Source organism: Pimephales promelas, chromosome 20, assembly GCF_988280905.1.
Source record: "Pimephales promelas chromosome 20, fPimPro1.hap1.1, whole genome shotgun sequence".
Taxonomy (NCBI): Eukaryota; Metazoa; Chordata; class Actinopteri; order Cypriniformes; family Leuciscidae; genus Pimephales; species Pimephales promelas.
The window spans coordinates 10436152-10452932 of record NC_142788.1 but is presented as its reverse complement, the minus strand read 5'-3'; the positions used below and the strand labels follow the sequence as shown (position 1 = coordinate 10452932).

General features: G+C 37.5%; 2 protein-coding genes across 10 annotated transcripts in view; one reads left to right on the top strand and one right to left on the bottom strand.

Moving 5' to 3' along the window:
• The window catches only part of ppp1r12b (protein phosphatase 1, regulatory subunit 12B), a 59314-nt gene extending 48968 nt beyond the window's left edge, over positions 1–10346 (top strand). For 2 of the 5 annotated variants that reach the window (XM_039689910.2, XM_039689908.2), the window contains one exon: positions 3969–10346. In XM_039689910.2, coding sequence (XP_039545844.1) covers positions 3969–4055 — 87 coding nt within the window. In that variant the 3' untranslated portion in view covers positions 4056–10346. Of the gene's footprint in view, positions 1–1577; positions 3048–3968 lie in introns of those variants that run through there. The other 3 variants (XM_039689909.2, XM_039689907.2, XM_039689911.2) reach the window with 2 other exon arrangements.
• The window catches only part of syt2a (synaptotagmin IIa), a 172916-nt gene continuing 165318 nt past the window's right edge, over positions 9184–16781 (bottom strand). For all 5 annotated transcript variants that reach the window (XM_039689932.2, XM_039689929.2, XM_039689928.2 and 2 more), the window contains exon 9: positions 9184–16731. In XM_039689932.2, the coding sequence (XP_039545866.1) occupies positions 16516–16731 (216 nt within the window). In that variant the 3' untranslated portion in view covers positions 9184–16515. The remainder of the gene's footprint in view (positions 16732–16781) is intronic.

Genomic DNA, 16781 nt, shown 5'->3' with positions numbered 1-16781 from the left:
TATTAACTAAAATAAACTCTTATTAACGAATTAGTAAGTAATAGCTCACAGATGAAAGTGTTACTAGATACTTCTGTGGGAATTACTAATTATTTGGATTCGTATTATAAAGTGAAGATCATTGGAACTAACTAGTAATTACTCAAGTGTTACTACATGATCTAGTCATGATTTGTGCAAATGTTTGAGATTTTTGGTGAACTTTAGTATACTTTTAGAAAATGTCTTTAGTAACACTTGAGTAATTACTAGTTAGTTCCCATGATCTTCACTTTATAATACGGATCCAAATAATTAGTAAGTAATAGCTCATAGATGAAAGTGTTACTTGATACTTCTGTGGGAATTACGAATTATTTGGATCCGTATTATAAAGTGAAGATCATTGGAACTAACTAGTAATGACTCAAGTGTTACTACATGATCTAGTCATGATTTGTGCAAACGTTTGAGATTTTTTGGTGAACTTTAGTAACTTTTAGAAAATGTCTTTAGTAATACTTTAGTAATTACTAGTTAGTTCCAATGATCTTCACTTTATAATACGAATCCAAATAATTAGTAACTCCCACAGAAGTATCTAGTAACACTTTCATCTGTGAGCTATTACTTACTAATTCGTTAATAAGAGTTTATTTTAGTTAATAGTAGTTACTAGATTGTTAATAAACTTTTTCAGTAGTTCTCTGGGAAGTATTAAAAAAATAGTAGTTATTGATTACTTAATAGTGAACTACCACTTTCGTCTGTGCACTATTACTTACTAGTTCGTTAATCAGAGTTTCTTGTTAGTTAATAATAGTTACTAGATTGTTAATATTGTGTTACTCATTAGTTCTTGTGTAGTTATTCATTAACGAAGGAACCGTATTCTAAAGTGTTACCATATTTTCTACATTCACTAAACATGTTTCATTAAGTTTCATGTACATTTGTATTAAACATGGACCTTCGTTCGCTTAAAAAGGCTTTTTATGGTTTTGTATGCTAATTTTTGAAAATGTAAGCAACTAATTTTGACTTGCAAACTGGGTGCTGGTGTGATGAGAAGTTCATGCTCGACTTTGTTTTTATGAGAGAACTTTTAATTTTAAAACCTTTCTGCAGGCCAGTAGATTATTATTTAATGTACACATGAGTGGGGTCAAAAACATTTTAGTTTGAATTTTATTTTATACTGTGCATTGTGCTAAATAAATATTTGTAATTTGTAATTGATTTATTCTTTGAAAATTTTATATTTAATTTATGCAATTGCAATGCCTTGATTTTAGTAAAGTTTGTACACAGTCATAGCCATAAATGCAATGGTAGTAATAATTGGCATAATTTCTTTCGGTGTTTCGGGTTTCGGCCTTGGTTTCCTCTTTTTCGGTTTTCGGTTTCGGCCAAGAATTTTCATTTCGGTGCACGCCTAATGATTAATTAGTATATTAATAATTTATGAACAGATTCATAAATTGGATTCCATGTTGACTTTGCTTTAACTAACTCAAGCACACTAATGCTGTCCATTTTTGATGTTCTCTTACACTCGCTCTCGCCCTCATCCTGTCTGGGTCTCTCTGTATCTCCAGACCCTTCCCGCTCTGGCTCGACTGCAGGCTCTCCGCAGGGGGAACGCGCACCTCCTAGTGGAGAACAAAGCCATGCTGCGCACCCTCGCCCGCCTCTCTCAGACGGCCTCTCTCCCCGAGACGGAGGATCTCTAAGTCCTCTGCTCGCTTCTCTGTCCCTTCCTCCCTCCTGTTCTCCGCTGCACCCTGTAGTCCTCTTCCTCTGCCCCTCTGCTGCACACCTCTCAGGCAGGTCTCGCTCTTTCATTTGTTTCTTTTACATTGGTCAAGCTTTTCCATCCATTCTTTCTTTCTTTCTCGCTCTTTCTCTCCTGGGTCTGGGGAAGGGCAGCCCCTCACATTCCTCCTGCAGGCGATGGCTTTGAAGATATTTATAGATCTTCCAAAACCCATGACCAAACGCCTCTACACTCCAGCAATGTCCAAATCAAATCACAGTCACTGTAGCTTCACATTCACAGGCTCTGCGAACACATAAACACACTAATATTGGACTCCAATATTACTCACAGTTAGTAAAAAAGTAAATCAAATCATTTTAAAAATTACACAAACAAAATAATAATAGAATGATTAACTACCTCCCCCCAAAAACACTAGAATAATATAATAATATTTTTTCTGACAATAACTTTGGTTTGAATGAATAAACTTGATGAATGCTGTAATTTCCTGGGTGTCACAATTTTATGAAATGTTCTGTATTGTTTATTGGACGGAAATCTGATTTCAGGCAGCTTAATTATTATCAAAAATATTATGTTTTTTCATGAATGTAATAAGTTAAGTAATTGTAAATGTATCTGATATATCTAAACGTTTTCTTTATAAAAAAAACATGGGAGTTGTTCCTTTAATTGCTTAAAGCCAGCATGGACAAGAAAAATATATACATTTTTTGGGGGAATTGATGTTGTACATGGGTATTTGATTGGATGGTTGGATGGTTGTGGTTTGCTATTGGTGGCTCTCATGTGAGTGACAGGTTGCCCCGCCCTCACGCTAGTAAACACGTCATCAGAGAAGAGAAGAGATGCAAGAGGGATGGGAAGTTACTTTGATTAAATATTACATTGAGAATATTAAAAAAAAATAATAACAATGATGCACACTGATAATCATTTATAATAACCACTGCAAGATTTCATATATTTGTTTTTGTCAATTTTGATTTCACGGTCACTTTAAAAAACTAGCAGGACATCAAATTGTATCCTATTCATGCTAAATGCCAGTACTGTCACATTTTTTTAAAAATTTTTTTTCAGCAGTTGAAATGTTGTTTTGTTTCGAATTATGTGATATGAAGGCATGAGTGGCTGGGTTTGCTCTCCCATTAAAGTGTGTGTAGTTCTGGCACTATTTTACTCACTGTAGTTGGAGAAGGGTATCCTTCTTTATGCATGAGCACACATTCACATGGTCGTGCTAACTGCCATTCCTTAATAAAGGCCTATTTGAAAATCATAATTTGCGGTGTTATGATCTACAGTAGCATCCATTGCATGTTTGATTACTTGAATCATGTTTGAGTAATGAATCATGCTTTTTACACATAAAACGAAATACAGTCACATCACAAATCGCTATTTTATTCATCATATAGTGTATCCCTATCTCATGGACTTAGCAATTTTAATTTCACATGAACACTTAAAGGGATAGTTCACCCAAAAATGAAAATTCTGTCAGTATTTACTCACCCTCATGTTGTTCCCAACCCCGTAAGACCTTCGTTCATCTTCAGAACATGAATTGAGATTTTTTTGATGAAATCGGAGAGCTGGATCACTCCATACTAGTCCATAGGCTTCATGAGGGATTGAAACTTGCCGGCCTCGAAAAGTTATTAAAGACATCGTTAAAATAGTCCAAGTGACTACAGTGGCTCAATCTTAACTTTATCAAGCGACGAGAACACATTTTGTGCGCAAAAACAAACAAAAATAACGACTTTATTTCAACTAATCATTTCCTTCTCGTTGGGCCTCTAGTCAGTTAAACTAGTGTAATTACGTAGAGCTGCATCACACGTAGGCTCACTATTGGCTGACGCTGGTCATGTACAACAACAGATCATACGTTGTTAAACTATTAACTAGTTTTTGCGCACAAAATGTGTTCTCGTCATTTGATAAACTTAAGACTGAGCCACTGTAGTCACTTGGACTATTTTAACGACGTCTTTAATAACTTTTCGAGGCCGGCAAGTTTCAATCCCTCAAGAAGCCTATGGACTAGTATGGAGGAATGATCCAGCTCTCAGATTTCATCAAAAATATCTTAATTCGTGTTCTGAAGATGAACGAATGAGGTTGGAACAACATGAGGGCGAGTAAATACTGAAAGAATTTTCATCTCTCTCAATCTCATCTTTTTTTTCAATCTCAGGTTTTGACAGAACTCAAGTCTGATAACCAGCGGCTGAAAGATGAGAACGGAGCCTTAATCAGAGTCATCAGTAAACTTTCCAAGTGAGGACGGCCGGTTGAAGAGGGAGGAGAAACGCTGAACAGAGAGAGAACCAAATCTGAGAACTTCACATTGACTTCAACCTGATGGTTTGGGTCATCTCTTACTCTTGGTGCAGCAGCTCCAAGGTTAAAGGGAGAGTTCACCCAACAATGAAAATTCTGTCATCATTTACTCACCTTCACTTTGTTCCCAACTTGTGTGACTTCCTATCATCTGTGGAACATAACAGTAAATATTTAGAGGAATGCCTGAAGTGTTGCTTTTGTTAATACAATGAGATTCAGTGCACTCTAAACAATGCTGGGTTGTTTTAACCCAAAAATGGGTAAAATATGGGAAAACCCAAATGTTTGGTTAAAAATGTAATTTAAAAATTTAACCCAACTTCAACTTTCGCTTTCAACTGTACATTGTTTTAGTTACATTTTTAACCCAACATTTGGGTTTGTCCATATTTGACCCAAATTTGGGTTGAAATAACCCAGCATTTTTTAGAGTGTGGTCACCAAAACTCTTTATTTTTATCAAAATGTCTTCTTTTGTATTCCGGAGAACAAAACACAGCTAAAACTTGCTTAAGATGGTAGCTGGATGTATTCTGGCTTAAACTGGTTGAGGTGGTTGACTAGCTAGACTACTTGCTAGTGGAGCTGAGGAGTGCTAGTGGAAATCTTAAAGGCCTCAATATATTCACAGAAAAGTTCCTTTTCATTCTTCGCTTGGGGGTAAATACAAGTTTGACATATCTTTGTAGCAGTATCCTGTTAGCGAACATCCCGACGTCAAACTACCAGTGGTAGTTCAAAGTTGTTTATCACCCGAAGCAAACTTTTCTGGAAAGTTCACTTTGGCAAGCTCTTTCAAACTCCCAAAATGAACTCCAAACAAACTTTGCTTTGGCCTGGTTTTGTTCGCAATTACTTCACACCAGTTGAAGTATATTGAGGCCTTAATTCACCTGGTTAGAGCTAATAATCCATTTTTGCTGGTGAGGACCTGGTTGGTTAACAGTGTCCCAAAACAAAACCTAAACTAGTTTACTGGTTTCACCACATAAAGCCGGGTTGACCTGGGGCCCGTTTCAATAAGGAGGCTCAACCAACTCTGAGTTAAAGCTTGAACTCTGAGTTGACTTACCCTGAGATGGGAAACTCTGAGTTTTCGGTTACAGAACAGCTGAAATGAGTTAGTTCAATCAACTCTGAGTTGACCGACTCTGAGTTAAGCGCGTGCACCACAACTATAAAAAGCCATTATCAATGGAGCGCAGATATTATGAGTCACCATGGCAACAGCGCCAGACAAAAAGAGGTGTTAGGTGTAATTAATTAACAAGTGATCTAAATATTGTAATTTAATTAAGGGGGTTACTCTTAATTCTTCTGTAATTTAAAATAAAATATGATGCAATTACATTAAAAAAGCTACTGCATAAACTATATACTAATTCAGTATAAAACAATAGTGCATTTAACATACATTTTTAAAAGTTATATGTTTTATGTAACCTTCTCCCTCTACACACTTTGATCAATTCAAGAATAATTCATGCAATTGTATATTGTTAATTTGAAAGCATTAAAAGTGCAGTTTCTTGTCTCTCCTCCTTGTATTAATCAAGTGGTTGAGGTTGATATAGGATTTAGTAATATGTAGACCAATACTTTCTAGAGATAGTAATTATTACATTAATCTAACTACACCGCTGAAGATGTCATTTGTTGTTAATAATTCATAACTATTTTAGAGTAACTGTTATAATATCAGAGGTGAAACTGGAATAATGTTATTCAACCTAAAGTAGTCTACAATTACTTTGATACATTTTTACTTAAGTAAAAATACCAGTCTAAAAATCAAAAAAGTAAAAAGTAGTTAATTTAAAACAGTAAAAGTTGCTGAGTAACTTGTTTAACAATGGGGGTGGGGTGCGGGACTCCCCCATGTGGGGTATGAGAGTTTCACAGTATAAGAACCGTCTCAGAAAATATCACGGTTTATGGTATTAAACAATTATTAAATATATAAACAGCATTATTAAATTACGGTTATTATTATTATCATCAGTTAAAATGAAAATGAGTTAAATAAATTAAACATTTGTTCAATAAAACATATGTAATCAACTAACTTCAATAATTGATTATGAATAAGATTAACGTCTTATTTTTATCATTAATAACTTATTAAATTATGTTTGAAAAACAATTGAGTTCTATTAAATGTTTTTTATTCCAATTTTTTTAATGATTTAATAGAAATATATTATAAAAAATGGTGGTAATCAAATAAAAGTTTAGCAAACATTTTAATCCTTTTACTTTTTGGCAAATTGCTGCAAAACAGATTTAGTCAATTAAAACATGGACAAACAATATATATTCCTTAAAGAATGTGTAAATACATTTTATTGTTAGTGTTTAAACAGCACTTCCTCTTTAAAAAAGGGGAGGAGACCGCAAGAAACTCTGAGTTTACTGAAGAAAACCTGCTCCCGACCAGGTTAGGTTCACAGAGTAAGTTACCATGGTAACTGACTCTGAGTATAAGTTACCTCTCTTTTTAGAAACGGGCTTGACTTACTCTGCTTTCTCGGGTTTGATATACCCACCTTTCTGAAACGGAAAACCCAGAGTTTCCCTCATTTCAGGGTTAACATACTCAGAGTTTTCACTTAACCTCCTTTCTGAAACGGGCCCCTGGTGTTTGCAGTAGGTTTTTCAAAAAACACTGTAGCCACAGCATTGGTTCTTAAAATCTCCCTCAAAAACATCCAAAGAATTGAATGTTATCTTAATGCCCTTTCTAAACTCTAAATGTTTCAAGATCAGTGTACGAAGTGCTAATATCCATCCTGGAAAAAAAAAAAAAAAAAAACAGAATGAATTTCCACACTAGTCCAGTCTGGTTTAAAGGTCTTAAAAATAAAGGTTCTTTATCGGCTAATTATATCGATATCGATAATTATATCTTTATCGGAAATTATATCGATATTTTCCAAGGTATCGTATCAAAATTCCAGTATTGTGACAACACTATAGCCAGTTATGACATTTTGATGAAATATGAGATAAAAAATAAATGGAAAAAAAAGGTTCTTTTTTAAAATTGTTCATTGAAAGGTTCTTTGGGGAGCGAAAATGGTTATTCTGTGGCATTACTACAAAAACAAACAAACAAAAAAACTTTTACATTTTCAACAGCAAAATTTAGTTTTTGAGGCTGGTCAACTCGTTTTTTTTTTTGGTGAAACTGTTTGACTAGAAAACACTTGCTGTTAAGAAGCTTTGCCTTTGTGGGAACACCAGCACACAACAAGCATCCAAACCACAGCATTGTTCACCAACTGGCCTTTCAGCAGGGAAGAGCTGTACACACTGCCATTCCCTTAAAGAGTATTTGATCATCTATCACATCTAATTGTCCTGAAGCAGGCGGTCTAATATAGTCCAGCATGAAATGATCTTCAGAAGCTCTGCCAGAACATTCTAAAAGGAATGTTCTGATGAATGATGTCACTCATTGAACTCGATTCCTGTTCACTTTTACATTTGCAGTGTTTATATATGAACTGACGGGCTGGAGAATGGATACATGATGGCGCCATTATTGAATGTGTTTTATATTTATTTATGCTTTTTTGTTTGTAATTAAGAGCGTCTCTATGGATAAAACAGAAAACACATCACACATATAATATGCCGTTTCAAATGCGTTGTGTTTATTTTCACTGTCCACTGTTTTTAACCTGTAACCTTGAACCAAATCTCACAGCACTTTGTTTATGATTGTGTTTGTTGTTTGCCTGTTACAATTATTAATAACACTGTAAAATGCAGACAATGTAGTCAAGTGCCTTTTTATGTGCAGTGCTGCCCTCTGCCTGCCAGCATGATCATACAGCCATTTTAGGTCCCACCGCTTCACTGTAATGTGGTGTGCGCTTCTGAAGAAATTACAATTCAGTTATGTGGAATGCCAGGTGTGCGTTCAGACTTAAATTCCATCAGCCATTTCTTATCAGACCATCTATTCCTTTTCCCTAACAAAAATAAACTTAAAGTTCATTTTATTAAGTAAACTTTTCAAGTATTCTGTATGTGCACTGCAAAGGGTGAAGATGTATGACTTAAAAAAGTGAGGAAACCCACTGCCTTAAAACAATCAAGTAAACAAACTTCATGTAACTAAAAACAATCAAGTTCACTTAACTCACTTTTTTAAGTTTATTTACTTAAAGGAGTAGTTCATTTAAAAAATAAAAAAAAAACTTGCTGATAATTTACTCACCCCCATGTCATCCAAGATGTCCACCTCTTTCTCTCTTCAGTCGAAAAGAAATTAAGGTTTTTGATGAAAACCTTTCAGGATTTTCTCCATATAATGGACTTCAGTGGGAACCAAACGGTTCAAAGTCCAAATGAGAGTTTCAGTGCAGCTTCAAAGGGCTTTAAACAATTCCAGACGATGAATAAGGGTCTTATCTAGGACCCTTCGAGTCATGACTCGAAAAAAGATTTGTTCATTTTGATGGACGAGTTTGAACAGGACAGTCACGAACAGTCATCACAGAACAGAGCAAGGCGAGCATTTGTAAAACTTAAATTTTTTTTTTTTTTTTAAATGAGCGACTGTTTCGCTAGATAAGACCCTTATTCATCGTCTGTTGTCGTTTAAAGCCCTTTGAACAGTTTTCAGTTTGCACTGAAACGCTCATTTGGACCTTGAACCGTTTGGTTCCCATTGAAGTCCATTATATGGAGAAAGAAAGTGAACTACTCCTTTAATTGTAAGGGAACCTGTTTCCTCGCTTTTTTAAGTTAAGCCAACTGATTTTTACAGTGTTGTAAGTATACAAATATCTGTGTACTAGTATGTGTTATTAAAACACATCTTGGGAGTAAAATGGCGTGCGTTTGAGTGTCAGAAGCTGTTTCTAACTTATACTACATTAAGTTTACTTGGAAAATATATGAGAAATGTACTTAATAAAATAAACTTGAAGTCACTACCACCTTTTATTAAACATCTGCATCCTCAATCAATGTCAGAGCTGTACTAGATCAAATAAATGAAGCAAACCGAGAAGAATATCAGCGTTAAATAACGTACACCAACATTATAATCAGAATGAAGTGTAATTAAAAGGCCTTTATTTTCTCATTTATTTCAGTACAGAGCTGGTAACACACATGATAAATCTGTAGAGCTATTTGGTTCCCTTGACGTCTTTACAAGGATTGCTGATGCTCATGTACTGTCCACTAGGGGGTTGTGGGAAGAGTCTGTGAGCAACGTTTTCTCAAAGTGTCCCATCAAGGGCTAAAGCATGCGATTGATCCACACTAGGCACGACAATACGGACATGAACACACGCACACATACGAGAACACCGAAACGGGTACAAACATAGCCTGAGGGCTAAACCCTCGCAGTCTCCCACCGACGAAAACAAAAGAAAGACCACCACAGATAGAAAAAAAACAGCATTTTACAACTCCAGATAAGCAGAATGAAAAGTGCAAGAGAAGAATGAAATAAAAGAGATACAATGGCAGGCTTTTAAATCTCCCCTCCCCCCTACAGCTTTTGCTATGCGATTGACCAAAGCAGACATGATAGCATCGGCTAGCATTCAAAAGCTGATAACGTCTCTGTTATGGGACTCTCATTGATTTTGTATGACATAAAACAGTCATAGAGCATTAACAAAGACAGCTGAGCTGGTCTTGTAAGCCGAATTATGCACGTAGAGCGAGATAAAGATGGAATAGTATCAGCTGCTCCCACATATCTTTGCTTGCAAGTCTATGGTTGGCGATCAGGAATGTTTCAAACAAATGTTCATTGTGCATGCTGCCATACAGGCAGAATGGCAGTGCTCGAGTAATTCACAAAAAAAAAAAAAAAAGATTATTTATTAAAGGGCCAATGCATTATTTTTTTTTAAAGTCACATACAATCACACTCAAACCTCAAGAAATGCTGATTGAAATGACTCGGACAAGCTGAAATCGTCCAAATGGCATGACGCACGTTTCAGTTTTCCCATAACGAATTTGGGATCGTGAATTATTATCATTAAAATGGTAAGAACTTTTACATCCCGTGTTTTCAAGGCTAAACAGCCATTCTAAACCTCCTATTTAATTGCCCTTTTAATAATGCATGTGTACACATAACGTGTGTGTGTTCATACAGACGTCCCTAGCACACTTTGTGTTAAATCAAGGCGTTTACAAAACTCAATATAGACTGAAATAAACATCAAGACACATTGTTAACAAAAAAAAACGGACTATTGCAAGTTGAACTGCCAATAATTCTTATAACTTAGCAGATTTTAGGAAACAGTGGCCCCGTAGCTTCACAGACTACATGGAATGTCGAGGAGGAACTTCGGCCTACGAAAGGAGGACACGTTTTAGGATCATCTATATAGCTGAGCTCCAAAGATTTAGCTCAAGTCTTATGGCTTTATCTTAGTCACACTCGCACACACAAACTTACTGTTTATTGGCTAGTTAAACGCTGTTATTATGTAAAAGACTCATAAATAAAAGCTTTTTTTTTTGTTTTAGAAAACAATGGGGACTCCAAGTTTTCTGTAACACGACTGACACTATTGTGCTCTCCAAGGTAGGAATCAGTTGGTCCGAAAAAAATCACGTAAAAATGACGTAAAGTCAGATAAAATGGCAGTAAACGTGACTTCTCTCATTGGCACTGACAGTGAATAAGAAGGGAAAAAATAATTTAAAAAAGTGTTCGTTTTTCATGATTCTGTATGATCCAGAACTTTTCAGATACTGATTACTGCTGATTACAGGATCCTACAGGATGGAGGAAAAATATTCACTTGGAGCCCCCGCTGGAATTTTGTTTACTTCCCAACAAACATATTAGGACAAAGAAACATAAAAAATATAAATATAAATGAATACATAAACATTTTTGTTCCTTAACAATATTAGTAGACGGCAAGCATGCGGCTACGGTTTCATTCTATATTATTTCACACAAAGCACTTAACATACAGTATTTGCTCATGATGTCCAGGCATGGATTGAATCTGAAAATGAAGATTAGTCTAGTTTACTTCATATTCTCTCCAGTACCCACTCACAGAAAATAAATACATATTTGATTTGATTAGAAAATATACACGGTATCTTATCCTCCTCCGTTTTGTTATTAAAATGACAAAGAACACCTACTTAGGTACACGATATATTTTTTTTTGCTTCATCTCTGAAACATGCGCATCTTTTTTTTTTGTATTGTAACATGCAGTATCATAAAGTAGGAACTATGCATATATAGGTAAAACTACACGCCTATGGGTTTGGGGAGGGGGTGTTAGTTGCAAGTTATGACTTTTTTTTAATATTTTTTGTGAACGTTCTTTGAAATAAGGGACATATTTGTGTAAGAGATTAAACCTGAAAAAAAAAAATAACATTGACAAGAGTTAACAAAAACAGTGATCCCTAAATGATGTTTCGATACTAGCGGAAAAACAAAAGCATGATAAACAAATAATCACACATTCATTAGACCTGCAAAAATTTCAAACGGCACTGTGAATGTGGACGGAAATACCTGCTATTGCAACTGAACACAGCCTGTCAAATGAGCTGCTTCTGTTTTATCAAGGGAAACGTCACTGAAGCGACTTTCAAACTAAGCCCCGCCCCTAACCACAGCAGATGGTGGTGGGAAATCTTTAAAATGTTAACATTTAAAGGTAATGCTCATTTAAAGGTAATGCTTTTTTTGTGTATAATGAAAGTCAAAACGAAATTGGACCCCATTGACTTTCATTACTTGGACAAAAACTGTCCTTAAAATATCTTCTTTTATGTCCCACAGAAGAAAGAATGTCATACCGGTTTGAAACGACATGAGGGTGAGCGAATCATGACAGAATTTTCAATTTTGGGTTAACTGTGTAAATTTCTCTTCCTCACGCAAAGCCATTGTGGGAATATAGAGCGTGAGCAGAATTGAGTTCTTTTATTGTGCAAATCTGTCCTGTTTCATTATTATTTTGTAAAAGGTCTCAACCATTCTGCAATAAAAACCTTTGTGTGCCCGCAGGAAGACAAAATCATAGGGCTTTTGAATTTCTCGATCACGGACTATACCATGAAAATGGATAAACTACTGCAATCATCCAATCTGATCGTGGCAGTAGAGATATGTTTTATTGTGTTTTTGGTGGAGGATAAAAGTCGCTAAAGTGACGTTTCCTTACGAGAGTGAGTTTTTAATGGGTTACATCATGTACACAACAAAGTCTCCCTCAAATCCACTCGTGGGTCTTTACATGTAGTTTTTTGGCCTGGTTTAAAAGTCTATACTCAATAAATTATGCTCCACAAAAAGGTCTTGATCCAAATCAGGTTTGCGAATTTGCGTAATTTCCCAACTACTTAATAATTGAACCGATATCACAAGGTATCATCATTGCCAAAAGAGTTTCTCCAGGCAATGTGAGGATAAAACGCACAAAGATTTACTCATCCGTCGGTCTTAAGCAAATCATATTCGGAGATTCACATCCTCACACAATAACTCATCATACTGTAAGCCCTAAAGCAGCTTTCACTTGTTACAATTTCCCTTTTTAAACAAATGCAAACTCTGACAGCTCATATTGAGATCGATAGAGCAACATGTACAGAATGCAGTTCCAGTAGTGCAAATAAGTTCAGTGGTTTGGTAAGATGTGTAGTAAATACACACGTAACAGTTCCCTCCATCTACTCTTCTCATAAATCCACAAGAATTTCTGGTTTAAACATTGAGTATAAAATGAAAACAAAAAGTGATGGAAGTTCTCAAAAGGAATAGTTCACTCCAAGTTTTTTGAAATCTGTTTAACGCACTTTCTTCCGTAGAAGACAAATGGAGAAATTTTGAAGAATGTTCAAGCTGCTCTTTTCCACACAATGAAAGTGAATGGCGACCAAGCAAGATGTTTATAGAATTTTGTGTCAGATATGTTGAGTTCACTGGGGTTCTTGACTCTTGAGAGAAATGTCTTAAATGATCCTTTCAATCTTAACACGTTTTTTCTATTGATAAAGTATGTTTACAAGCTGTTTAATTCACATTAAAAATTGTTGAATTAAGCCAAATCCTTAAAATGATTACATGGAGGCTCCTGATTGGTTAACGCGGTGCGAATTGGCGCCAAAGTTCAGATTTTTCAACTTGGGCGGCAGGCGCGAATTCGTGTCAAACAAGTGAGTGCACAAATAGCACTAACTAAATCATTCATGTGTAACGCGCTTAATGCGCCAGACGCTCAATTCGTTCAGATTTTTCAACTTGGGCGGCAGGCGCGAATTCGTGTCAAACGAGTGAGTGCACAAATAGCAGTTACTAAATCATTCGTGCGTAACGCGCTTAACACGCCAGACGCTCAATTCGTTCAGATTTTTCAACTTGGGCGGCAGGCGCGAATTCGTGTCAAACGAGTGAGTGCACAAATAGCACGAACTAAATCATTCATGCGTAACGCGCTTAACACGCCAGACGCTCAATTCGTTCAGATTTTTCAACTTGGGCGGCAGGCGCGAATTCGTGTCAAACGAGTGAGTGCACAAATAGCACTAACTAAATCATTCATGCATAACGCGCTTAACACGCCAGACGCTCAATTCGTTCAGATTTTTCAACTTGGGCGGCAGGCGCGAATTCGTGTCAAACAAGTGAGTGCACAAATAGCACTAACTAAATCATTCATGCGTAACGCGCTTAACACGCCAGACGCTCAATTCGTTCAGATTTTTCAACTTGGGCGGCAGGCGCGAATTCGTGTCAAACGAGTGAGTGCACAAATAGCACTAACTAAATCATTCATGCATAACGCGCTTAACACGCCAGACGCTCAATTCGTTCAGATTTTTCAACTTGGGCGGCAGGCGCGAATTCGTGTCAAACGAGTGAGTGCACAAATAGCACTAACTAAATCATTCGTGCGTAACGCGCTTAACGCGCCAGACGCTCAATTCGTTCAGATTTTTCAACTTGGGCGGCAGGCGCGAATTCGTGTCAAACGAGTGAGTGCACAAATAGCACTAACTAAATCATTCGTGTGTAACGCGCTTAACGCGCCAGACGCTCAATTCGTTCAGATTTTTCAACTTGGGCGGTAGGCACGAATTCGTGTCAAACGAGTGAGTGCACAAATAGCACTAACTAAATCATTCGTGCGTAACGCGCTTAACGCGCCAGACGCTCAATTCGTTCAGATTTTTCAACTTGGGCGGCAGGAGCGAATTCGTGTCAAACGAGTGAGTGCACAAATAGCACTAACTAAATCATTCGTGCGTAACGCGCTTAACGCGCCAGACGCTCAATTCGTTCAGATTTTTCAACTTGGGCGGCAGGAGCGAATTCGTGTCAAACGAGTGAGTGCACAAATAGCACTAACTAAATCATTCGTGCGTAACGCGCTTAACGCGCCAGATGCTCAATTCGTTCAGATTTTTCAACTTGGGCGGCAGTCACGAATTCGTGTCAAACGAGTGAGTGCACAAATAGCACTAACTAAATCATTCGTGCGTAACGCGCTTAACGCGCCAGACGCTCAATTCGTTCAGATTTTTCAACTTGGGTGGCAGGCACGAATTCGTGTCAAACGAGTGAGTGCATAAATAGCAGTAACTAAATCATTCGTGTGGAACACGCTTAACGCGTCAGACGCTCAATTCGCATCATTTGCGCGAACTTGACGCGTGAATGAGGCGTATCTGCATCTGCCGCGCTCTACGCCTCATTCGCGCCGCAGAAATTTTTTACGTGCGTAACACGTCTTTGCATTGACTTAACATTGAAATCATTTGCGTCTGGTGTGAACTCACCATTAGAGATTTTACATACAGTAAATTAAATGCCCGACCTTTGAGGTTCTAGAACTTTTCCCCTTTAAGGCCCTGTTTACACGAGAACTCTCGTGGGTGAAAATGTAAAAAAATATTTTATCGGATGTGCCTTTCGTTTACACGGCGACGGCGTTTTTGGGGCTTAAAAACGCAAATGAAAAAAAAAAAGTGAAACCATCCTCCAGAGTGGAAATCTTAAAAACGCTCCACCGCCGCGCTCCCGTGTAAATGGTAAAAACGCAAAAGTCTGCTTGAAAGAAAAGCTTGTCAAGGCGCGTGGACTTGGTGTTGTTGTAGTATGCACTCCTGAAGTGCATACTACATTGAATTTCACACAATTTTGCGTCACCATTTGCAGGCGGATTTCAAACACAAAAAGCTCATCTAAAAGCAGAATAAAACGTGATGAAGCAACGCCACTTTTTCGTTTTCTCTTCAGAATCGTTACCGTGTAAACGTAGCCTAAAAGTGTATGGCTTCAGAAGACTTGGGATATAATTGGATGATAAATATTTTTTGAAGCTTGATGGTCCCAAATGACTTCTCTTGAACGGAAGAGAGCAGCGTGCACATGCTTTGAAAAATCTCCTTTTGAGTTACACTGCCGCAAGAAAGGCAAATGAGTAAATTCTGACTTAATTTACATTTTTTTGGTGAACTATTCCTTTAATGAGTGGGTTCAGAACATCAAAAAACACACAAAAACTCCAGAATGCAGGTACAAATAAAAGCAGATTAAAACCGAAGCATTGACTGGAACAAAAACACACCTTCGTTTAAAGTGCTCAGGCAGAAGACATCTACAAGAAATCAACACAAAGAAACGAATATACCGATGCTAACAGGAAGACGTCCCTGGAAGCTAAGAATTGCTTATTTCGTGATGTTTCAAGGCTTGTCTCCTTTTTGTCAGGGTTTGTTAGGATGTTGGGCAGTGGAAGAACCCAGCTGACAGCTGGAACCAAAGAATGAAAGAAGAGGTTGTTGTGCAGGCAGTGTAATCGACACCTGAAATATACCGTCTGGTTGGGTCAGGAGCTAGTCCAACTATCTCTCCAGTCCCCATTTCCTTTTTTTTTTCACTTTACTTTAAACCATTCTTCAACTGTCCTTTCAGACTCAACAAACGAAACAACTGATTTCATCTAGATGACCAGCGAATCTAGAAGGAATGTGTTAAATTAGGCAGTGGAAGAGGCAGTGTTTTCTATCCCTGGTCCCCGATGGAAAACTTTGGAATGCTGTTGATCTGTTGGATATATGGGTGTGAATGTGAGCTTACATCTCTTCTGTGAATAAACCTCAAGGATATACAGGCCTATGAACTTGGCCTGTCTTCAAAAACATCTGTGGAAACAGTCTCGCTCATTTACACCCTGATCCACTATCTCGTTTTAGCAGTTGATGAGGCCGAATCGTCTTCTTTAATACCTTTAGGCTGGTGGCCCATGGCTGTAATTCGGTGCTGACTTGGTAAGATGACATGTAGTGCATGTTGAAAAGTGGAAGAAAGAAAGGGAGGAGGTAAAGGAGAGAGGGAAGGAGGGAAGGAAGGAAGAGGAACGGGATTACTTCTTGGCATTGAGGGCTGCTAACGAGGCATCCACCTCCTCCTCGGGTTTGAGTGGATGCCACTGAGCGATGGGCCTGCGTGGGTTCGCCAGCATGTCGGACCAGTGCCGAAGCTCAGTTCCCTGCGCTTTGCTTCCCACCCAGATCTTCCCGATGGCGTCGTTCTTGCCGATCTTATCGTAGTCGAGCACCGTGACCACAGCTTGTATTTTCTAAGAAAGAAACCGATATTGGGCTCAAAGTTTTAAGGAGCACAAAAAGG